Source organism: Hipposideros armiger, unplaced genomic scaffold (genome assembly GCF_001890085.2).
Source record: "Hipposideros armiger isolate ML-2016 unplaced genomic scaffold, ASM189008v1 scaffold_372, whole genome shotgun sequence".
Lineage (NCBI taxonomy): Eukaryota > Metazoa > Chordata > Mammalia > Chiroptera > Hipposideridae > Hipposideros > Hipposideros armiger.
Genome location: NW_017731722.1, coordinates 1,614,427 through 1,638,569, shown reverse-complemented (window position 1 = coordinate 1,638,569; position 24,143 = coordinate 1,614,427). Strand labels below are relative to the sequence as shown.

Genomic DNA, 24,143 nt, shown 5'->3' with positions numbered 1-24,143 from the left:
CGCCCCAAGCTCACAACTCTGCACCTGCCTACAGAGCTTATCTACATGGAGGCTTCACCAGGAGATCAGACTCAACATGTCCCCAACTGAATGCATCAACTTTATGCTTCCTCCCAAGCCTCCTTCCTGGTCCTGAGTTCCTTATTCTAGTGAGCGTTACCACCAAACTCTTGGTTGCCAAAGCCGGATGTCAGGAATTCATGTATTTCTCTGTTGCATCTGTCTGTCTGGGGCTATGGCACTATCCTCTATCTTCATCACAGCCCTCTGACCAGTTCCCCGCCACTAACCTTGAGACCAGTCCTCCTCCAATCCATTGTCCCCATCGCATGCAGATTGAACTTTGTAAAATGCAGATCTGATTAGTCTCTTTCCTGAGACCTTTAATGTCTTCACTTTGCATTTAAGATAAAATGTAAAATTTTTAACATGGCTTACAAGGCCTCACAGACTTGGCCCTGCGCCTCCAGTTTCTTCTCTCAGCATTCCCTCTTTCTCAGGATATTCCCTATGTTAGTTATATTATTGATTTTCCAGCTTCTCAAGTGTCTCCTGTTCCTTTTGCCTCTAGGCCTCTATGTAAGCTCCTCTCTTACCCTAGAGAACTCTATTCTTTCAAGTCTCAGCCTAGACATCACAGCCTCTAGCCTTCCCTGGACAATGCCCTCTGCTGTGCTCTGCATCTCTGTCTGTTTCCTACTCTAGACTGTGTGTGTCAGCAAGGGCAGGAGTCGCTGTACCTCCAGCCTTGAGTACAGAGTTAGAGCCTGTTAGGTAAACATGATATTTTTGTTGAAAGAATAAACATGTGTCCAGTTTTCTGTTGTTCCCCATCAACATAGTCAATATACTCTTGCTGGTTTTAGTGTTAAATGCCTAGTTCCAGTTCATTCTTTAAGATGTCCATAAGTAAATATTCCTAAAATTTATTCCCCCGTACCATAGAGCTATAGTTAGTCACTTATGGCATGGTATTTATTTTACTCTGATTAAATTTGGTGGTTTGGGGAGGGAAGTTATTAAAACGAGTATTCTATGTGCCAAAGCATTGTGCTAAGTGGTTTTCATATGATTTTGTTTCCTTAAAATAGTTCTAAAGTTAGCCGAGCACAGTTGTTATCCTCATTTTATAGATGGGGAGACAGACACAGACAAAATAATCTGTCCAGTATCACAGCAAATAAGTAGTAGAACTGGATTTTAAACTCAGTGCAAATCATAGTTAGACCAGTTAAGCTTATGAAAAACAGAGCTGTAAGAGAAATGCCTCTCTTTACTGTTGTGAGCTTCATAAAGGGTGGTAGCTCGAGGAATTGATGATCTGAGCATAGGCTTTGGAGCCCATGTCTGTAGCTATAACATGAGGGAAACACAGTGTTTTTGCAGTGGGGACTAAATGAGATTATATATATAATGTACAGAACATATTCAGGAACTGGTACATTGTAGGCACCTGAAAAAAACGATAGTTGCTTTTATTGTTGTTTTCTAAGTCTTCCACTAGCTTACCTCATTGAACTATAGAACTTGAGAGTTGCAAACAAGAGAATTGGATTTCTAGGTCTAAATAAATTCTTCAGAAAATTGAATGACTAAGAAAAAGTGCACTTTTCATTTAGATTTAGACTGTATACACTTTATGAGTTCATTCAAGCTCAGTTAATGATTATATTCATACACGCCTCTAAGCCAAGTGTCCTTGATCACATGTAGCGGCCTAGAAAGGTGGCTATTGTCAATACTTTAAAAATGCTGATTGTTGGGCCGGCCGAGTGGCATGTTGGTTACGAGTTGGCTTGGGACACCAGATCTGAGCAGTAGGGCCCCGGTTCGGATCCCACATGAGGGCCAGTGACTCTGCGCCCTTTACAGCTAAGATGGTGAACAACAGCTCGACCTGAAGCTGGGCTGCCTTGAGTCGCCGGAAACGGCGTCGGGTGCAGTGGGGCTGGCTGGCCGCGGGTGTGCGCTTTTGTGAGCTGCCGTGAGCAGCCGTCCAAGGGCCGGCGAGCAACTGCCTCACCTGGGAAGAGCGCAATGATAATACCAATGTGGGCCAGTGAAGCAATGTCCTCCACAGCTAGACTGAAGAACAAAAGGACAGCAACTTGTCTGTTCCCCTTCCCCGATTCTCCAACTCTGTTCCCCTCCCCCAATTTCCCAATAAAATCTTTAAAAAATAAATAAATAAATAAATAAATAAATAAATAAATAAATAGGTAAAAAATAAAAATGCTGATTGTATATTAACCCACCATAAATGTACATATGACTTTCTTAAAATCTCACATTTATTTGCTTTTGTCTCTGTTTCATTTCATGTCTTTGAATTTTAAAAATAGGAAGTTAATTATTACTTAGGAAATTTTGGTAGGTAAAATATTTAAAAACATGAGATCTGCAGTGGGGAAATAATTTTTGAAAAGACCCTGATGGGGAAAAAAATTCGAACCAGTATATCATATTGCAAAGATAAAATATTTTGTTGTTACTACATCTTTTTCTGTTATTGTAAGAACTTTTGTTTTTAATGATTCACCCTTTGCTACAAATATATAGCTTATCAAACAAGGGGAGAAATGTTTTGGAGGTTTATGACAATTTCTGTGAGGAATCCTTTAGTAGTTGTCAGTAGAGTTACTAAAACCATGCTATCATGATGTTTTGTAGTTATAAATTTCATGTGGAGCAATAAACGGTCAAAAAAAAAAACTTGAAGAAAGTAGTAGGTGGATTGGCACTAATATATGTAAAGTATAAACCAGAAACAATTTAAGCTGAAGTGTTTTCCCAGAGTAGAGTGCCCCAAATTGGCTCTACGTAATATAAGAATTTAGTTTGAGGGCCGGCCAAGTGGCTCAGTTGATTAAGAGCTCGCTCAAGAGTGTGAGCTCTAAGCAACAGGGTCGCCGGTTTGATTCCCAGCTAAAAAAAAAAAAAAAGAATGTAGTTTGTATTTATGTACTTACTGAGCAGTTTTTACATGCTAAAGGCAATATCTCCTTTACTTTAATGTCATTTGGTCCTCACAGCAGCCCTAATAGATAGGTTCTCTCATCCTTATATTTCATGAGGAAACTAAAGTTCAGGAAGATTAAATTACTCATCCTGTGTCATGTAGCTAGTAAGTATGGAATTGGAACATACGTACAGGTCTTTCTAATCCCAAAGCCCCATTGCCTGTCATATGAAATGGTAAAGGAGATATCACAAGTCAACTTGGAAGAATTCTCCAGAAATTCAGGTTGAGATTATTGGGTAGCACCTTAAAGAAAATTTACTTTAGATCTTTCCCACATTACATATAACAAAATAAATTCCAGATGAGTTAGAAAATTAAATTTAAAAAGTAAAACAAACAACAAAATAAAGGCTTAGAATAACTACGGGGTAGATTTGAATATCAAATCTCTAAAGCAGAATGCTGTTCTAAACTTTATAGCAATAAAAGAAATCACAAAATAAAATATAATTATATACAACTACCGTATATAAAATTTTTTAAAATTTGAATATCAAAACAAAAATATAAATTGGCAAAAATTAAGAAAACAGCAACACCTCAGTGCTGGCCAAGAAAACTGTCATATTGCTTATGGTATGACAAACCAATAAAGGCCCTTGGGGAAAGAATGTGAAAGACATAAAAATGTTCATTTCTGTGGTAATTCTACTGTTCGGAATCTATTGCATTGGATAATCTAAACTAGGTGAAATGCTATTTCCATGGAAATATTTTTCCAATGTTTTTCAAACCAAAAACAAGGAAAAGAATCTATATGTCCAGTGTGAGGATAGTGATTAAATAAATTGTCAAACCACTAGATGAAATGTTATGTAACCATTATTGTCAATGATCATGAAGTCTGCAGTCCAATGTAAAACAATGTGAATATATAAATCTTTCTCATTCATGTTTTTAACCAAGGTTACAACTGTAGAATAAGGTAATTTACCATAAATGACTAAAGTAAAATATTGTACATTAAAATCTTAATCATGATTACTTTGGTAGTAGGATTAAGGTAGTTTTCTTTGCTTTAATATCTGAGTTTTTGATAATATGTTTATTTATAAACTCTAAGTAAAAAGGACTTATTCTTTGATCCACAGGATGGGTTTCCAGATTTCCAGGACTCTGTGCAAACACTCTTCCAGCAGGCTAAAGCCAGGAGTGAAGAACTTGCTGCTCTCAGTTCACAGGTAATGTAAACTACCAGTTATTATTTTATAATAATATTTGTAGGTTGAAAAATAAATGGCTGCTTCAACTAGCTTCAGTTTTAAGCAAAAGGACTGAATTTATTTTTTATTGTTCTTAGAATGTCATCTGATCCACAGCTATGTCAACAAACAAGTAATAACAACTTGGTTTGATTTGGTTTATGAGCAGGAGCTTTTTGAGCAGAATCCAATACAATGAAACTTACTTATTCTTTATAGTTTTATAGGAAATAAGACAGATTCTCATAAAGAACACTCAAAAGAAGCAATTTGATACCAGGAAAACAGCCATGTTGACTATGGCTGTGTGTAACACAGCTCTGAGATAAAATAGTACTAGTTTTCAATAAAATATTAATAAATACTGTAGCTTCTGTTGAAGCATTTCAATTCATGTATAATGAAAATTTAAATTAATATGTAACTTCAGATATTTTTGCTATTAAATTATTTTATTGGGTGTACTGAAATTAACATTTAAAAGAGTCATTTTAGCAGTCACCTTTTAAGAAAGCACTATAAGTTTTATTTCTATTGATCTCTCCCTAGTGACTGCTTTTGGTCAAATTCAGTAGTGCCAAATTTTGTTTTTTCATGTTAAGCAGATGAAAAATACGTTTCTCCCTCAGATGTCTTACTGAAATTTTATCAATTAACTAGTAACACGTTCAAATGAATTGAAGTTATGGTTTCTTTTGATCTCGTTTATTGCATTCAGAAAAATCGTGTAAGTATAAGCTTTTATCCTATTCTATAAACTAATATATTTCACCTATTTTTACTGTTGTGAATTAGGATTATTTGCAACTAATTTTAGAGAGCAGCTTCCTTGTATTACTGTTTTATATAGCATGGTAGTGATTCATATCTGTTTTTACTCCTTATTAAAATATCATCAATATGCTGCTTTAAATATCATACATTTAGAGCAGTACATAGAAAAGAAACTTATAAAATACACGCAGAGATAAATTTATATTTTAACCAACTAATTGTGTATTTTAAAACGTATCTTTTCATGATTGGTTGGGAAATAGTGCTGTTTTGTTCCATGATGAAGGTAAAGATCCTCGTTGGCACTGATGTTTTTCTGCATAATTTGCATTGTTTAATTTTAGTGGGAGGTGTGTTTGTCTTGTTCTTCTAGACAGCCATTTTACACCTTTTCTCCCCCAAACATACTGTCATCATATCAGAGTCTGTATAGTGCCAAATCCTAAAATAAAAATGCCAAGATTTCACCCTATGTGTTAGATGCAGTTTATAGCAGATGTTACTGTTGCTCTGAGCTTCCTTTTTAAAAAAATCTTTCAAAGGACTCAGTACTTTGGAAAACAAAGCTAAGGTTATTTTGCTTTTGAACTGAAATGGAATTCTCTCTATAGGCTTGAGCACAAAGTTTTTTTCTTTTGCACAAAATCCAACATTTTATGTTTTAACAAGACGATATAGACATCTATGCATATTTATGGAACATGTATACCACATGAAGTGTGAACCAATTTTAATGAATCCTAAATGTATTTACTGTAGTCTGAAATTGGCATCTTTAAACCATTAAAAAAATCTATAATGTTTTAGTTACTGATTTTATTTTTGCTTTCCTTACTAGCAGCCTGAAAAGGTGATGGCAAAGCAGATGGAGTTCCTTTGTACTCAAGCTGGCTACGAGAGGCTGCAGCATGCTGAAAGGAGACTGTCTGCAGGACTTTACAGGCAAAGCTCAGAAGAGCACAGCCCTAATGGCTTGACTTCTGATAACTCTGATGGACAAGGTACATCTCTCAGAAAGACCTACAACCTTTAGAGCCAGCTACTGTGTGCACTTCAAAGAGCAACAAAAATTTGCTGATTTTTAAATCTTGGTATTTTTTAGAGATTATTTTATAGGTTCTCTTTCAAAATTAATTTTCAAATTGTCCTTTCTTCAATAAAGGAAAGAATTTATCCTGCAAATTTAATGAAAGTTTATTTTTTTTAACCTTATGATCTCTCAACAACAGCTGGCACATACAGTTGACATGTATTTTGTAAAGGGAGGGCGGGAATTGGAGATGTAAACAGTACAGTTGTTCATTGGTATCTGCGGGGGATTGGTTCCTGGAACCCCCCACCCCACTATGGATACCAAGTTCCTGGATGCTCGAGTCCCTTGTATAAAAGGGTGTAGTATTTGCATATAACCCACATACATCCTCCTGTATATGAGGTGTGAACAAAAAAATACACTGAATATTTAAATAAAAAATTATTTCAGTAAAAGACACATTGCTACTAATCCCCCTCAAAATATTCCCCCTCACTTCGAACACACATCCCATTGTTCTTGTCACTTTCTGAAGCAGTTCTGGAAGTTCTCTTTCATGAGTGTCTTTACTTCATCCTCCATCATGACAATACTCCGTGTCACACATCTCTCCTGGTATGGCAATTTCTGTCAAAAACATTACGGTGTGTCCTCATCAACCTTATTCACCAGCTCTGGCACCGTGCAACTTCTGGCTCTTCCTCAAAGTCAAAACATTTGACCGTGAAAGGTAAATGTTTTGAATCGATTCAGGACATCAAGGCAGCCACGACAGCACAACTAAAGACACTCATGAAAGAGGACTTCCAGAACTGCTTCAGAAAGTGGCAAGAATGATGGGATAAGTGTGTTTGAAGTGAGGGGGAGTATTTTGAGAGATATTAATGGCAGTGTGTCTTTTACTATAATAAATTTTTTTAATTTAAACAGTCACTATTTTTTTTATCACACCTCATACATTAAATCATTTCTAGACTAAAAATACCTAATATATTGTAAATGCTATGTAAATAATTAATACTCATTGTTTAGGGAATAATGGCAAGAAAATAAGGTCTGTACATGTTCAGTACAAATGCAGATGTCATCGGCCTCACTACATAGCTACGTCAGCAACAGTGTAACATTTTTCCAAATATTTTTGAACTGTAGTTGGCTGAATCCATGGATAAGGAAGGTTGACTGTATAGATCATTTTTCTCAAAGAAATGTATTCCATGGGAGATGTTTATCACTTTTGACAAGATCAAAACTTCATATTTTTTTAGACTTCAAAATCAGATTTGTCTGTGAAACTTATAATATTTGGTTCCTAAGAGACTATGGTAACTGCTTGTGAAGTATTATGACAGAGTACAGAGATTTGAAGAGACAGTATCAGAATGGAGAGACTTGAAATTTTGTCTACTTTCAGGCTTCACATTGGCCTAGAGGCACTGTGAAAATATTCTGTGTGGTGTACTCTTTGGAAATTGTTCTCTTAAACTCTTAGGTTTAGAAAGCTGTGATTCATGAGTATTTTTACCATTTTAAAAATTACTTCATTTCTTTCTTATTCACACATGAAGAAAATCTCAAGTCATTGTCATTCACTCAATTCAACAAATATTTTTTTAGTATCTACTATGTGCCAGCACATTTCTAGGCACTGAAGATGCAGCAGTGACTAAGATAAAAGTCCCTGCTCACTTGGAGCTTACATGCTAGTAGAGGGAGATGTACAGTATATAATTATAGAAAAATATCCTCTACTTTCAATTTGCGATAAGTAAAGGAAAAGAATAATTTTGTAGGGCCTTCTTTTTTATATATTATTGTTATACTTTTTTAGAGAGTGGTTACTGTTGTCAAAAAAGTAAGATTTCTTTCTAAGTAAGAATACCATATTAAGCATCTCCAACTATAGAGTAAAATATTATACATGTCAGCTGATCAGAGTACTAGAGGAGAACATTCTTCCTTTTTTAAATGTTACGGAACTTTTTAGTTGCAGTCCCATTTAACTTCTTCAGTCTTCCTTGACAGTTAAGATTTACGAGTTAAGAAGCAAAGGCATTAAATATGAAAGAGTTGATGACTAATTTGTGACACCAGGGTAATTCAGTGTGGGGTGGCAATTTGGTAAGTGTGATGGATTTAGGTTTATGACAATATGCTTTTCTGTATAAAGAATTTTTACCATATCTGTGCTAATTCTATTTTTTTCATGGCTTTGCCATAGGTTTGTTTTCTTTAAAGATTTTATTGGGGAATTGAAGGAGGGAAACAGTGTTGAGGAATTGGGGAAGTGGAACAGCCAAGTTGTTGTCCTTCAGTCTTAGTTGTGGAGGCGCAGCAAGCTCAGCTCCAAGTCCAGTCACGCTGTTCAGTTCAAGGTGCTGTGTTCAATTATTGTAGTTGCGGGTGGGCATAGTCATCATCCCATGCAGGAGTTGAACCAGCAGCCTTGTTGTTAAGAGTGCACGCTGTATCCACTGAGCCATCCAGGCAGCAGCTCAGCTCAAGATGCCAAGTTCAGTCTTTAGTTGCGGGTGGACATAGCCCACCATCTCAAACAGGCAACCTTGTTGTTAGGAGCACGTGCTCTCACCAGCGTTGGCAGCTCAACGGCAGCTCAGCTCGGGCACAGCTCACTGGCCCGTGTGGGAATCGAACCGGCGACCCTGTTGCTCAGAGCTCGTACTCTTCAGAAGCTCTTACCCAACTGAGCCATTAGGCCGGCCCTGCCATAGGTTTTGTTGTTGTTATTGTTTTTTTTTGTTTGGTTTTGGTTTTGGTTTTTCTTTTTAAGATTTTATTGGGAAATTGGGGGCGGGAACAGCATTGGGGAATCAGGGAGGGGGAACAGAAAAGTTGCTGTCCTTTTGTTCTTGAGTCTAGTTGTGGAGGACATCGCTTCACTGGCCTATGTTGGTATTGTGATCATTGCGGTCTTCCTGGCTGAGGCAGATTGGTAGCCAGCCATTGTATGGCTGCTCACACTGGCTGCCCACCACTCATGATAGCTCACAGCAGCCCACTGCAGCCTACACCATTATCGCCAACCACTCACGGCAGCCCAGCTCCAGGTCAAGCTGTTGTTCACCATCTTAGCTATAGAGGGTGCAGTATCACTGGCCCACATGTGGGATCCGAACCAAGGTCCTGCTGCTCAGAGCTAGCATCCCAAGCCAACTGTTAACCAACGCGCCACTTGGCCAGCCAGTTGTTATTGTTTTTAATAATAGACAATTGGCTTGAAGCCCTCCCTGTCTCTGTTATTTGTTATTATGTGGTTAATGACATGCCTTGGCAAAATGGTTGCACTAGTAAGAAAATGCCTTATAGAAGGATTGTATTATATGCCAAAGTTGGAGTGCTTAAAAATGTCCTGGCAGAATTGTAAACCTTGGGGCTAGCACAAATTGCCATTTTCCTCCTAAATTATTATATAAAATATTTCTCCAACTATTATTTAAATTATTCAATGCCTGTTGACTTTCCTTACTCCTTTCCTATTGAGCATTGAGGCTATTTGTGAAAACTTATCTTTAAGGAAAACCATGATATGTTTTTAATATTTTTTACACTGCTTTTTTTTTCTTTTCATTAGGAGAAAGACCTTTGAATCTCCGAATGCCTAATTTACAGAACAGACAACCCCATCATTTTGTGGTGGATGGGGAGCTGAGTAGACTTTACTCTAGTGAGGCGAAGTCCCACTCATCAGGTGAGAATGTGGAATATGGATAGAGAGAGAAGCACTTGAATTAAAGTATCTTTAAATTCTATTGAACCTCTTACTGAACACCCCCTTCAGCCTCTTCCCCCCTCCCCCAGGAGAAGGTCATTACTAACAATGTTACTGGTCAGTTTTTCTCCCCTTAGAAATAATAGATTGCCGTATTAATAGGCAGTCTTTTTAAGAACATGGTATTCCAGAGAGTTCACAGGGAAGAATTCAGAAAGGTTGAGGTTATTTTGATTAGCTATTATATGAATGGTGACTTACATACAAAATTTTAAACCAAATAATAAATGGCTGGTTTGAGTTATGTCATTACCTTTTACTAGCCTCATAATTTGAAATTAATGGATTATACGTTTGCCCTCATGCTGAGAAAACGTTGTGTACCAGAATCTGAACTTTTCATGTAGATGTATTTTGGAGATGGTATTTCAGAAGTAAACTGAACTCCATAAAAGGATAAGCTGTTCCTTATTATAGTTAGATGTTTACGTACTTTTACCCACGTAAAGTAAGTTAGACAGAGTTTAAGGGTTAAAGACCAACACCATTTGAAAGACTCTGGTATCATTCAGTCTTTAAGTTAGAGTAACATTAGGAGTCACTCGAAGTCAGTTGCTTCATCTGTAAAATAAAAATAATTTCAACCTCATAGAATAGTTATGAGGATTAGACAAAATAGTGTATATGAGTTGCCTGGCTGATAGGAATTCAATAAATGGTAGCCACTATTTTTATTACTCTTCTTTACCGAATTTAAAATCCACTTCTGTATAGGGAGGGTAAGTTCATGAATTGAGCTGCCTAATTTCAGATAAGTTATTAGTATTGGTTACCTTTCTAGAATCGTTTTCAGTGTGTGTGTGTGTGTGTGTGTGTGTGTGTGTGTGTGTGTGTGTGTGTGTGTGTGTATCAGTACTTGACATAAATGGTACAGTTTTGTCATTCTGTAGTGTTTGTGTGAGGTGAAATGTCCTGGAGTGACTCCAAGGAGTGACTCCTTATGAAAGTAGGATTTTCCTTCTTTTATTTCTGTGTCTCCCATCTTAATGTTTCATGGCTAGAGAAACTTTTAAAAATAGTTCCATGTTTAAACATGGAAGATGTTTTTCTGTCTCATTTTCTTCACTCAATAGTAAATATTTTAACTAGTAACTTTCCTGTATATAAGTCACCAGTTTTATTTTATTTATCACTTTGGCCCAAGCATTAAATAAAAATGGGTATGTTCTATATGCTAAGTCCTTTACGTGCATTTCATGATTTAACTCGCATGCCACCCTATCTAGATACTATCCCCATTTTATAAATAAACACATTAAGCCTTAGAGAGGTGTGTAACTTTCCCAGACATGTATGCAGCTAATAATTGGCAGAGATGGATCTAAATACAGAACCCTTAACCACAAGTCTATAAATACAAAGTTTTCTATCAAATTGCACAATCATGAATAGTTGATGCTGTTTGCTGTGGAGTTTGGGGGTTTGTTTGAGTTTGACTTTTTGTGATCCATTGATTTAAAGTATCTCTGCACTTTGTGTTTCCATTTTTTTACAGAGAGCCTTGGGATTTTAAAAGACTACCCTCACTCAGCTTTTACTTTAGAAAAGAAAGTCATCAAAACAGAGCCCGAAGACTCAAGATAGCTGTGATTCTCCCACTGTTTTCTGGAAATGGCATCAGTTTTAAGGATAATGCTCCATCTTAGAAATAAGCCTTAATAACCAATGTTGCCTCATTCAGCTCAAACAGATTTCATAGCCAAAGCATAAGGACTAATACAGTAGTCTGTGGAAACCTTCCTAGACAAAACAACAGCCACAAAAGAAAAAAATTGAGAGAATGTTGTAACAAATATTGATCCATTCACATTCCTGTGTAAGTCATTTTATGTGGAAAGGCTTACAAATTAATATTGTAAGCATTCATTATTTAAGAATGTACAATGTATTTGTGTAATTTATAGAAGTAAAATCTAGATGTTGAGACCTGTTTGGTCCAACACATGTGGATACAATTTATTTTACTTGAAATTTCATTGTCTACTTTAAGTGTATTTAGCGTAAATATTATATGTCACAGTTTAGAATCTTTGCAGTTATAAAAAAAAAGTTTAAGTAATGTAGTTATTGACAAGGTTGAATGACTGTGGAAAAATGGAAAGCAAATATATTAGTACTCAATTTAAACCAAGGAAAATATTGTGGACTTAATATTTGATGAAATTGATTTTGTTTAATAAGAAATGTGCTGTTTCTAGTAGTAAAATATCATTTTCACTGGCTTAATCAGGCCCATGTACACAATGAATAAATACTGGAGTAAAGTTAAAAAGATGAGAAACAGTAAAAAAATCTTTCTTACCTACTTGACCCAGATTACATTATATGATAGCTACTTAGGATATAACAAAAATAGGAAGCTATTACTTAGATAGAGAACTTGAAACAAGTGGACTGATAGGTAAAAGCCTTGACTTAAACATTGCTATTTCAGCATGTGTTAAATAGATTTAAGACATAGTAAGTTAACCCTAAATGTGATAAGGATGGTGACTGTTAACAAAGGCTGTAATACATAATAGAGTAAATACTATTTTATGTCCAAAAATTCTTCTCTATGTACTGGAGTCAGAGAAACTAAATGGCTCTCCCTGGGGAGTGTCCACCCACCCACACCTTCACAAATGTGGACAATCACTGTGTCCACATTTGCAGGCAGGGTTTTATGGAGGTTTAGTTGACACCTATATTCATTATTTATTTTATAATTTCATTTTTGTATATCTTTTAGATTTGTGAATGCAGTTTTTTCTTAAAATTCATTTTCACTTGAAAGTATGTTTTAATCCCCCCTATTTAATTAATGGGCTGTGTGCATATATCTATGGGGGCGTGCTTAAATGTTAATAACATACTTGTGTACTTATGAGATTAGAATTTCACATTGGAATCTATAGTAAAACAAATACTACTTCTACCAATTTATATTTTTTCTGTTGGTTTAAGAAGAGAAGATATTTGACAGCTTAACCTACTTCCTCTAGATTCACCTAAACCCAGACACTGCCGAGAAGAACGTATTGACTTGGATATGTGTTTTGTTTTGTTTTCAGCTCTGCTCTAGGTCATAACTGTGTAAAAAATATTAAGTCATAATCTGTTATACTAAAATTCATCAGCAAAATGTTAGATAAAATGTCAGTACTGTAGTCTCTGATCACTGTCACATATATAATTGTTTTCTCGTTTTGATTTATAGACTAGCTTTACAGTAGAAACACCAGTAAACAACTTTTATACTATTAAAAGGCTTTTTTCCCTTCCTAAATGTTTAATTGTACCATAGTGTTTTGCCCATTGAAGAAGCTTTTAATGGACCTTGCAATTCTGTTGCTAGCTTGAGGTTGATTATTGTGGTTGTACTGTTCATCGTGTGTAGAAATAGTATGAGTACAATTTAAATAGATTGTTCAGTTTTTAATATTAGCCATAGAACTGGTTAGTATCTCAGTAGTTTCATGAAACGTTTCCTGTATTCTAATCTATTTTGAGAAATTTTGTGGGTTTTTTAGAAATTGTGTCTTACAGTTCAAGTTTGTAGATTTTAATAAGCAACAATTTTTAAAGATGCAGTAATCTTCCAACTAATATTTATCCATCTTTCATGGCCCCACAAACTGCATCTTGAAGTCCAAAAATAAGTTTCCTTAAGTATCATATTTTATTGGTCTTTCAAGCTTAGTGATAAGGGGAAAGCACAAGAAAAATTTCAGTAGAATACAGTTTTTATTTTGTAAACACTAATGTATTAAACTTGCTATACATTGAAACAAATAATATATATTTTTATTTGAATTGTATATATGAATTGGATGTTGATAAGTAGTTGATTTTTTCATTGTGTTAGAGGTATTTTCACTGAACAAGGTCAATTGGTTACCTCAGTATTACAGCCAATATAGTCCAAGGACCATTTCTCCCTCAGTCTGTGTTGTACTTTATTATGTGAAGTCTGTGTTTCTGTGACTCAAAGCTGTTGGTGAGGTGGGGCGAGTGCACTTGCTTCCTGTGGCAATAAAGATTTTCTGTGCCTCACACTTTTATGTTTATAGAACTTTCTGCATAGCACTTTCCACAGTAGGTAGTATTAGCTACTCTACCTCCCTTCTCTGATTATTTGTTCTGGGCTTGGGAATTAGGAGCCAGAGGCTTATGTCTTAAGTCAAGACTAAGTATTATCGTCAGCTACCTTCAGCTATAGAAAGTTGTTGGCAAAGAGGTACTCAGTTGACTCTGGTCTATCAGAGAAAGAGTTTGGTTTATACCAAGGATGCCAAAAAATGTATATACATGACTTGTATTCATCTTTTGTTAATGGTATGTATTGAGTATTACAAGTTTAATACAGTTTTTTCCTCTTAAAATGTGTATACATTTTTTTGGCACCTGCTGTATCGTTCTCACTTATGAGAAGTTTACAAAGACATTTAAAAAACTAACCAACTATTTAATAAATAAAAGGAACGTTAGCATGTGTACTATACTGATATTTAAGGTGTTAATGTGATTTGGCTTCAGTATTACAGGCTAATTATACGAAATTGAGCTAACCTGTGGTAGAAAATTAGGAAAAACTTTGCAGCGAAGAATTTAACTGATGGACTTGGTAGATTAATGAAGAACCTCAGTGTGCCCAGCACTGTGCCAGCTGCCAGTGAGCGTGAGGCCACAGAAGAATTAACAAGACATGATCCTTGCCCTTTGGGAACCCAACCTAGATGAATTGAAACTAACACCACTCAGATAAAATACAAATTTTTGTGTGTTACAGACTTGGGATGAATAAGGAGCTGACATTTAAGTGTATTTTATGTGTGGTAGGAATTATGGTAGTAGACACTGTACAGGTGAAAGAAAGCACATTTAGTGAGTGAGACTCAGAAGACATTATCCAGGACTGGGATAGTTAACAGCAGTAAGATGTGATATGAAGCCATAATGGGAGTCCATTACACTTTGAGGCCACTTTTAATTAAATGTTTTGAAACTAAATAGATCTGCTTATCAGGATAATAATTCCTTTGACAGTCCCACTGAACCTGTCAAAAAGTAGGGGGGAAATATGCTTTTCCTATCCTTAATAAGTAAAACCACTTGAGTAAAAGCTTTAGGATTTGGTAATTATGAGTACACTAGCATCTAGTATACCTTTACACTTATAGTTGATGATATTTAAGACTTAAAACGTAAATGAGCATGCATGGAATTTCCTAATATATGGTCTGCTCAGTTGGCTACTCAAGTGTCTAAGTATTATTGCCACAAAACCCATTTTACTTACGACTTCTTTTAATACTGCACTGAGTCTTCAGAGGAACATGAACCAAAGTATTAACCTAATGAAACTAAGTCTCTCTTAAAGGAAATGAATTGAGCTAGTAAATAGCCGAAGTTTGAGTTGAGCAAAGTTCTGTGTTTGTAACATTTTGAAGCATATGACCAAATATGGTAGTTGCTATTTAACCAGAAACCACCTTAGGGTCCAGCTGTGTGCATGGGTGGTGGGCGTTTCAGGGAATCCACATTTGTTTATTCATTATTATCTGTGGGTGTCCTCATAAGTGAAATTCTCAAGTGGGCCTCCAAAGTTAATAAAAGAATGATCCAATGTCCAGAAATTTATTTTCATTGTAAATATGTTTAATCTCAAGAACCTTACTATTAACTATAGGACCCTGTAGGATGATGCTTATTTTGCATAGAAGCGATCAGAAGTTAAATGGTAGAGCTAGGGTTTGTTTTGTTTTGTTTTTACTTTTTGAGTATGCAACAGTTAAAGCTTTAAAGTCTTCTCTGGCTTCTGTTTCTACTGACCTATGAAAAATTTTTAAAAATCACCTCAAAGGTGTTCTTTTTTTATTCAGAAAAAGCTAGCCAGACATTTATTTTTTAAGTTCAATTTATGAATATTTTTCTGTCTGTGAGTTTAGCAAATTTTAACAACCACTTTTAAGGGACCTATGAGTAATTATTGGTTCCATTTACAAAATTGGTTAATTAAACTCCTTTATTTCTTTATTTTTTCATGTTCTTCCTGTTTTTTAAAGACCACACAATTTTTAAGTATTAATATCCTATTGAATTCTGGGTCTCCTGGTTATCTGACTATTTGTCACAATTTCCAAGGTTATTTTTCTGACAGCTGAATAATCTTCTGAGGTGTCGCTTCAGTAATATTAAAGGTCTAGTCTTTGCCAGTTCTCTTCAATTGAAGGAGATTTTTATGACATTTTTGTAGTAATTGGATAAAACTCTCAAATGAGGAACATTGGAAATGAATCATAAAATACTAATCTTTGTTTTATTTCAACATCTATATGAAATGTTTAGTTAGGATCCTTTTTTGTTTTATTGCCTGATTCAAGACACTTCCGTGAGAAAGTGCCTCCATTTAATTTATTTTGTTTTACTTTATTATACAATTGCTTAGAGTCAAGTTTTTCAATGTTATTTCTCAAAAGGATTGACTTCTTCACAGTCTCAGAGAAATAGTTAATTGAATGCTGCCATCCAACAATGTCGCAAAATGCAGATTAGGTACATGCAACACTACTTCAAGGTGTTAGTGCCACACAAATGTTAAAATCAACCCAAGAATTTTTCTCATCAACTTATTAAGAGTGGCAAATGTTGTGAATTTCCTGGTAGTCCAATTTGGTAATCAACCCAGGCTAGTTTTGCTGTGGGTGAGCCCCAGTGACAATATAAGTTAGATTGTACTTCATATTTACACATTCTGAAACCTTATGAGTCATCTTTGCATTAAAAGTTTGCACCTCATAAATTTATGTTGACGTGCCATATTCAACACCCACACATAATCCTAACTAAGCAAGTAAGGCCATTCTCTTATAACTGTCACAGACACCCTCTGCTGACAGGTCACTTAGGCTCAAGTATGTAGGAAGATATTTTAGTAACATATGTAGGTGGCATCTTACCGGTAACTGGCTCAGCAGGGGCATTTTATAATTTTATGAGACTACCTACCATCCCCAACTGTGAACTGATAAACCAAACATGTGGTCTAGCCCCAAACCCTATTTATTATCCTTCCCAGAAGACAGTGATTTCTTTGGTATCATATTCTCATAGTGTAGGCCCTCCAGATTTCATTTTAATTGTTTCCAAAACAAGTACAGTTGACCCTTGAACAACACGGGTTTGAATTACATGGGTCCACTTATATGTGATGTTTTTTTATAAATACTGTAAATGTACTTTACTATTTTCTTAACATTTTCTCTATGTTGTAAAAATACAGTATAAAATGCATGTAACATACAAAATATGTGTTAATCAACTATTTATGTTATTAGTAAGGCTTCTAGTCAACAGTAAGCTATTAGCAGTTAAGTTTTTGAGGAGTCAAAAGTTACCTGCAAATTTTTGACTGCGTGGGGGTTTGGCATCCCTGACTGCCACGTTGTTCAAGGGTGAACTGTACACACTTTTTCCACCGTCAGGTCCCTGACAACATAACGTAGGGATGTTGTCCATCAATAGTTAACATGGACTAGGTCATCCTTTTCCCTTCTTAATTTAGCCAGTTATTCCGTCATCAGAAAGAACACGCACATATTGAGTGAATTCCTTTTGCGTGCATCAGCCACCTCCCAGATTAGACCACATCTTTCTGATTTGTATTGATGAGAAGACAATAACAAATAGATAAAACAGATACAGCCAGGTACTTAACTCCAATTCTTAGGGTATTAAAAGGCAAGTTTTTCTTAAAAAAATTCGCATTTCAAGGTGAAACTTGAAGTTACCTAATTTATTTAAAGAGAAGAAAAACGTAATATTTAAAAGTGAGAAAATGATGTCATTTCCCAAGACTTTAAGCATGTGTATGACAGCTTACAGGAGAAATAAGTCACTTCATTTTTTGCTCCCTTATTAAAAAGACAGCTAGTTTTTTATAAAGCAAATGATCTCAAACTGAGGCTTATTGTCAATCTAGTGGTGACTATAGTAGTGCTATATATCAAACTTAACATTTCCTAGCTGTACATTCAAGCCTCCAGGAAGTAAGTATCACCCTCATTTTACAGTTGAAAAAATGGAGGTCTTGAAATTAGTAAGTTATGCTTCTTGTAAGTAGTAACTTGGGTGGGTCCACTTGTTTGATGCCAACGTCCACGTGCACCCTTTTCCTGTCAAATTTCCTTTGAACCGAGTGGCCTGCACTGTGTAAACATTTTACACTCAACACAGTAAACACTTTAAAATGCCAATAAAGCTTAACTATACTCAATATAGAAACAACTAGTCTACATAGAAGTATTTATCAGCTGGTTAGTTGTTGGAAGTGTCTAGATTCCAGCAGAAGCTTCCTAAAGGAAATAAATAGCAAGCTGTTGTAAAGGCAGATATTTAAGCAGAGAAGTGAAAGGACTTTGCACTGCTTTGGGCCTAGCATATATGAACAGCTCAGGTGAGGCAACAGAAAAGCCATATTCAGGTCCCACTGGGAAATTTAATGCACTTGAGCAGAGAATTCAAATAAAAATTTACTTAGAGATGAAACATCTACAAAAGAGAATGCCCACTAAATGAAATCTTTTGAAATTCATACAAAGTTCTTATTTAATTTGGAAAGCAATTCTTATTTAATTTAGAAGCTTTTGAAGATGGGAGTGAAGCAGTCCAAACACGTTCGGAACATAAGGACAGAGTAATACAAATTGGATCCTTAATATGAGGTGTTCCAAGGGGCTCCCAACGAGCTCATTTCTGGCTCTGACACATGGAAGGAGTGACTAGGATGCTGTTGCAGGATCCAGCCTTCAGGTGCTCACACTGACCTTGAGCAGTGAGAATAAGGACCAAGCGGAACAAGAATGAAGCCTTGAATTTTTGAATCATTCAATAATTCATTCAACAAACATTTGTTAAACCACCTGCTTAAAAATATCCAGGCACAATATTTGGAACTGGAGATACAAAGATCATACGATATGCTGGCCCCTGAGGGACGCTCACTGTCTAGTAGAGGAAGACAGCAATTCCTGTCGATGATGAGGTAGCAGGATTTGATAATAGAGTAAAATAGATGTCTGGCTCAAGAGAAAGGAATATATTGACCAATTAGATGAAATTAGCCATGCTTGTGACCCGTGGGAAAAGAAGGGAATATTAGCACTACTTTCCAAAAGAGAATTTACAAAGGAAAATGTTCAATAAGACTTTGTTTCAGACAGGTTCAGTTTGGGGGTTGGTTTATATGAGTAGGGCTACCCTGCAAGAAATATTAAACCAATGATCATGTAGAAGGTCTAAGCTGGAGCCGAGGATTTTTGAGAATTTGAAGTCATTTTCCTAGAGGAGAGAGTTCACCTAGGACAAAGTTAGTTATAAATTGATAATCCATGATTAAACCTTAACCCACTGATTAAAGGTGGAGATATGTTTTGTGTATGTTCAGAGGGAGGAGAAGAAGGAAGGATTCAATGAACGAAACAAATTAGCCTGATTTCAAACCATGGTTCATTTCACTTCATTTGCATCTCCAAATTTCACCCTCAAATTATTAATTACAAAGTGAAAAGGCTAATTTTACAATTGTGAAATCTAGTTTATTCTCCTTTCCTGAACTGAGTGGGAAAATTCTAGAAATAGCTCATGTACTTAAAGCTTGCACGGCTATCTTTATTGTTACAGTAATGACCTACTTAATCCTTTTCACAAACCAGCAACTTTGGCATTATTTTTCTCATTTTATGAAAGAGAAAAACTGCACTGAGACTTAGGAACTCATTGGTACCTAGAGAAGGAATTAGTTTGCAGATGATAACTGGTTTCTGTCCTTAATGAAGAAGGAAAATCAGAATGCAGTTAAAAAATATAGGCTGCCTCCAGCTCCTTTATGTGGGCCAGCGTGAGGGCTCCAATCAGACAATTATGGAAGGGTTGAGGAAGAAACAGCATAAGCACTGATGGCTTGAGATAAATTCAAAATCAAATATAAATATTGTTCTTTATCTGTTTCTTAAATTGAGGGTCTTTTTTAAGATAGAGAAATCATGTGTTGTTTTGCTAAAAGCATTTTTTTAAAAAGCTCAAGAGTTTTCTAAATACAACAAAAATTATCATCATAAATCTTTTTTAGACTCACTTAAGGACAAAGTGACGATAAAAACAAATTAAGGTATGATTCTTGAATTTGAAGCATTTATAATATAAAACAGACATTATTATTCTGAACAAGTGCAAAAAATAAGAGAATTTATAGACTGTGCCCACAACACAGTCCTATTCTCTGCCTTCACTCCAGGGCGTGAATACCAGGAAATGGGTGTCATGGCAGGCCATCTTGGAGGCTACTTTCCACGGGGAGGGGACAATGAACTCTGACATGTTGAGTTTGCAAGGCCTTCAGTTTTTCTTAGTGGAGCTATTTAGGATCTATGGGAAACAAAAGTCTGGAGATTAGGAAAGCCTGGAGCTCAGGTCAAGACTGGGGTCATAGATTTGGGAGTTATTCTGTCTTATAAATCATAGTTGAAGCCATGGGAGTGAATGAGAACGGTTAAAAATAGAAGATAGTTAAAGATAGGCTCCCTGGGAAATAGTAACTCATAGGAGCAGGTGGAATGACAAGAGCCACTGAGAAAGGGAAGTTGAGAGAGAGAGAGAGAGAGAGAGAGAGAGAGAGAGAGAGATCCTGGAAGCCACAAAGTGGAGGTCGACAGCAATGTCAAATTAGGTAAGAGTCCAGTATGATAAGAAGATAAGAACAGGCTGTTGGATTATGATTATCAAAGAAGTCATTGTTAACCTTTAAAAGAGTGTTACCAAACGGTGATTAGAAAGAATAATTGATGGGATTGTTTAATGCAATTTGCTAAAGTAAAACACAACATACTTAAAGTAGACAAAGAGTATGAAAATTAGTAATGGATCTAAGTCATCTCTTATTCAAATTTATTGCCTATTCCTTGATAAAATACCACATCCCTTGTTCATCACAGAAGATTAGACAGGTTTACTTAGAGCTATTTGAAACATCCAAGCTAGCTATGGAAGCCAGAATCCGGTGCACCTACAGCCCTTGAGCCCCTCACCCCAGCACCTGTCAGTCTGCTTCTCAAAAGGCTGACGTACAATGAATGCCATAACAACATCCAAACTTTACAGTGAGCAGGTCTGTATAAAAGGAAACATTTGTGCTGTTTTGTTTTGTTTTGTTTTGTTTGTTATTCTATAATTTCCATAAAATGACCTTTAACTGTAAAATACTAGTGATTCTTGACCTATGATGCCAGGCTACCATCACAAACATCTGGCTATTTATAATAACCTTGTTTTTTGTTTTGTTTTAAAGCACTACATTTATTTGGTCACTTCTTATTTGCAGTTTTTATGGCTTAAAAAATAGGTAGTAAAAATCAAGAAGGAAGAGAATGTTTAGAAGACAATAACAATTCACCGATTAATATGTATTTACAATATTTGATATATGTTTTAACCTCTAAAGTGTACTTGTTTTCCTCATGCTATGCTAAAGGCAGTTTTGAGTTATGATTAGAACACTCTAATAGCTATAGTTCTACCCAAACGTTTTCTCCCTGATCTCACAGAAATGATGAATTTTGAAGGCTTTAATTCCGTGAAAGTAAACTTGAAACATCTATTCTTTGCTTCTGCCACCAAAGGGAGTGAATGTAAACCCTAAAAGGAATATGTGCTCAAACACATCTTGGCAGTTTGGGAAGATAGGACCTGGGGATTGGGAGTAAAGAGCTATAAAAATTAAAATTTTAGTAGCCTACAATTCTTTAGCTACAGTGCAAGGTAATTAACTTTTATAAAAACCTCTGAGTTAAGGAAATTAGGTGACTTAGCCTCATTCTTTGTAATTTGTTGTTTTTAACTTAATGAAAGTAGCTTTCAAAATTCACTTCATTCTCTCAAAATCTCTCACAAGATGTCCTTTTTATGTTTGTGTGACTGCAGGTGGAATATCAGAATTCTAATAAAGTAAATGTTACCACATGGGCAGTGATACACACATATAGATGGAAGAATCTAAGGAACTCTTCCTACTGAGAGAGTGTTGAGTTTTGAGATCACCTGCTCAACTCCCGAAATGAACCCAGGCCCAACTGCTAAAGGTCTCACAGCCAACAAGTGACAGAGCCTGGGTGAAACCCCAGGTCTCTTTCTCCCTAGTCCAGTGCTCTTTTCCCTGCCTCACCACTATGTGAGATTTTTATTACTTCCCCAAACAAACAAAAAACTTTTCACTCTTAGTAGTTAGAGAAAATTCAGGAAACATGAAGTTGAGTCCTGGCTCATCTACCATTTATTTGACTCCCACCAACAAGTCACTTTATATCTCTATATCTATAGCTGCATTTCCCTTATCCAGAGACATACACTTTGGTAGTTCAAAGTTATGTGCTACAGATCAAAGGACTAGGTGTCAAAAAGCCTCCATTTTATAATTGGTTTCATCTTCAGGTGACAAGACTTTTAAGCAAGTCATTAAAGCTTTTTAACCTTCGGTTTTCTCATTTGTAAGATGTGAATCATAGAGATGCTCTCCAAATCCCAGGACTGTTGTGAGATTATAGAATATAAAAGACAACAAGTTGCTCAAAAATAGCCTTTTATGAGGTACAGATACTGCTTTACCTGATTTCCACGAGTATCACCAAGAATCTATGAGGCTATTCTTATATTTAAGTTATGGCTAATAGTTACTGAGAAAAACATTCTTAGAGTCCGCAGCCTTTCTTTCTATTAAAGAACCTACTTCATTCGTTACAATCGTACTTTAAAAAATAAAGGGGCTTTTATTTGAGCATTTAGGAGGTGCTGCCATGCAGCAAAAGAACATTTCAGAAGGTTCAGGACCCCTGGATTCCAGTTCTTGGCTCTGCCATTATATTTATGTGTGATTTACTGGGTCACTTCTTTGCTGTGCCTTAATTTCCTTATATGTAAAAAGAGTTGGGCTTTCACTGGTTGTTAACTTTTGTGTCATGTACCCGGATGATAACCTGATGGGATGTGTTGATCCCCTCCCATAATACACACAGGCCTCAACTTCTGCATAAACTTCAGGGGACTCATAGCTTCGCCCAATATCTAATGGAGTTCAGGTTAAGAAGCCCTAACCTTGTTGATCTCTTCTAGCTTTAATCATCTAGGAAACCTACAACCAAGCTGTCTATATCTATTTTGGACAAAGGTGGCACTCCATATTCAGTGAGCTTTTTTACTCATTAGAGTTCAACCCAAATCATACAGAGGGTAGGAGCTTTCCAGCACAAGGTCACCCCACAAATAATTGAAATTTGTGAGGAAAAGGATCTGATGGCCTCAATATTACTTTAAAATGAGAGCTCCTAATCTGTCATCTGTATTTTAAGCATAGATAATTTTTGGCTCTCACATCTAGTGCCAAATGTAATGGCACTTTGTAAAACAAATTCTGAAACCTCTGTTCATATTAAAAAGCAAATTCAAGAAAATGGAATACCCCTCTCTGCTTGGAAAGATACATGGAAAAGGAAGAGATAACTTGGATTATGTTCTTTTTCTTTGATATTACCTGTTTTGAGAATCAGGTGAGTGGGTAACAGGCTACATACTCTTATCAACTTGACTGATCCCTACCGTGAGCTCTTGGTTGACTGGAAGAGAGAGAGCCCATTCAAATCAGTTTAAGCAAACAGGGAAGGTTTTGGGAAGAATACAATGATATCTCAAGGAACCCTGGACAGTAATCAGCATAGTCTCAGAAAGAACCGAAGCCCAAGAAACTGGAAATTCAGAAGCGAAGGCTATTTTTTGCTCTCCGAGAGAGACTGAAGGCTTCCTCCTTTCCTCTTCCCTCTGCTTGTCTGCTCTACTCTCAGACCAGCAGTGTCTGTTTCAGGATGCTCATGTCTGCCCTGCTCAGCCTGACAATGACTTTCTGTCCAAATACAACCAAGACTGACTGGAGTCTCAGCTCTAAGGCCCAATTCCAGATTTCCTGCAGGGAGAATCTGACTGCTCCAGCCCAAGGCAGGAAGGCGTTCTGATGAGGTGTGAGAAGTTGGGTCACATTACTGCCTGCTTCGTAGGAGCCATAGGAACAAAATTCCCCAGTCGGGCACTTGCAGAGGTTCCCTAAAGACAGTGCCAGGGCAGAGTGAAAATAATAGGAAAAGCAAGTGACTTTGATCCTTAGCACGTGGCAGATCTCAAATCAAGGCGAGAAAATCAACATCAGGAGTGTCTGGCTGACCGAGGTCCAGCATCTTCCCGCTACTCCTCCATGCTCCCATTGGAGATGTTCATAGCCCAGCAACTACCAGTTCGCATGGG

The 24,143-nt window shown here is 36.3% G+C and overlaps 1 protein-coding gene across 4 annotated transcripts in view; it reads left to right on the top strand.

Annotated features, from left to right (window-relative positions):
* Positions 1-13,858, top strand: part of NAB1 (NGFI-A binding protein 1) — a 43,961-nt gene extending 30,103 nt beyond the window's left edge. For 2 of the 4 annotated variants that reach the window (XM_019662353.1, XM_019662356.1), the window contains exons 5-9: positions 4,114-4,203; positions 4,943-4,951; positions 5,840-5,999; positions 9,624-9,740; positions 11,317-13,858. In XM_019662353.1, coding sequence (XP_019517898.1) covers positions 4,114-4,203; positions 4,943-4,951; positions 5,840-5,999; positions 9,624-9,740; positions 11,317-11,405 — 465 coding nt within the window. In that variant the 3' untranslated portion in view covers positions 11,406-13,858. Of the gene's footprint in view, positions 1-4,113; positions 4,204-4,942; positions 4,952-5,836; positions 6,000-9,623; positions 9,741-11,316 lie in introns of all 4 variants that reach the window. The other 2 variants (XM_019662355.1, XM_019662354.1) reach the window with 2 other exon arrangements.
* Positions 13,859-24,143: the final 10,285 nt, after the last annotated feature.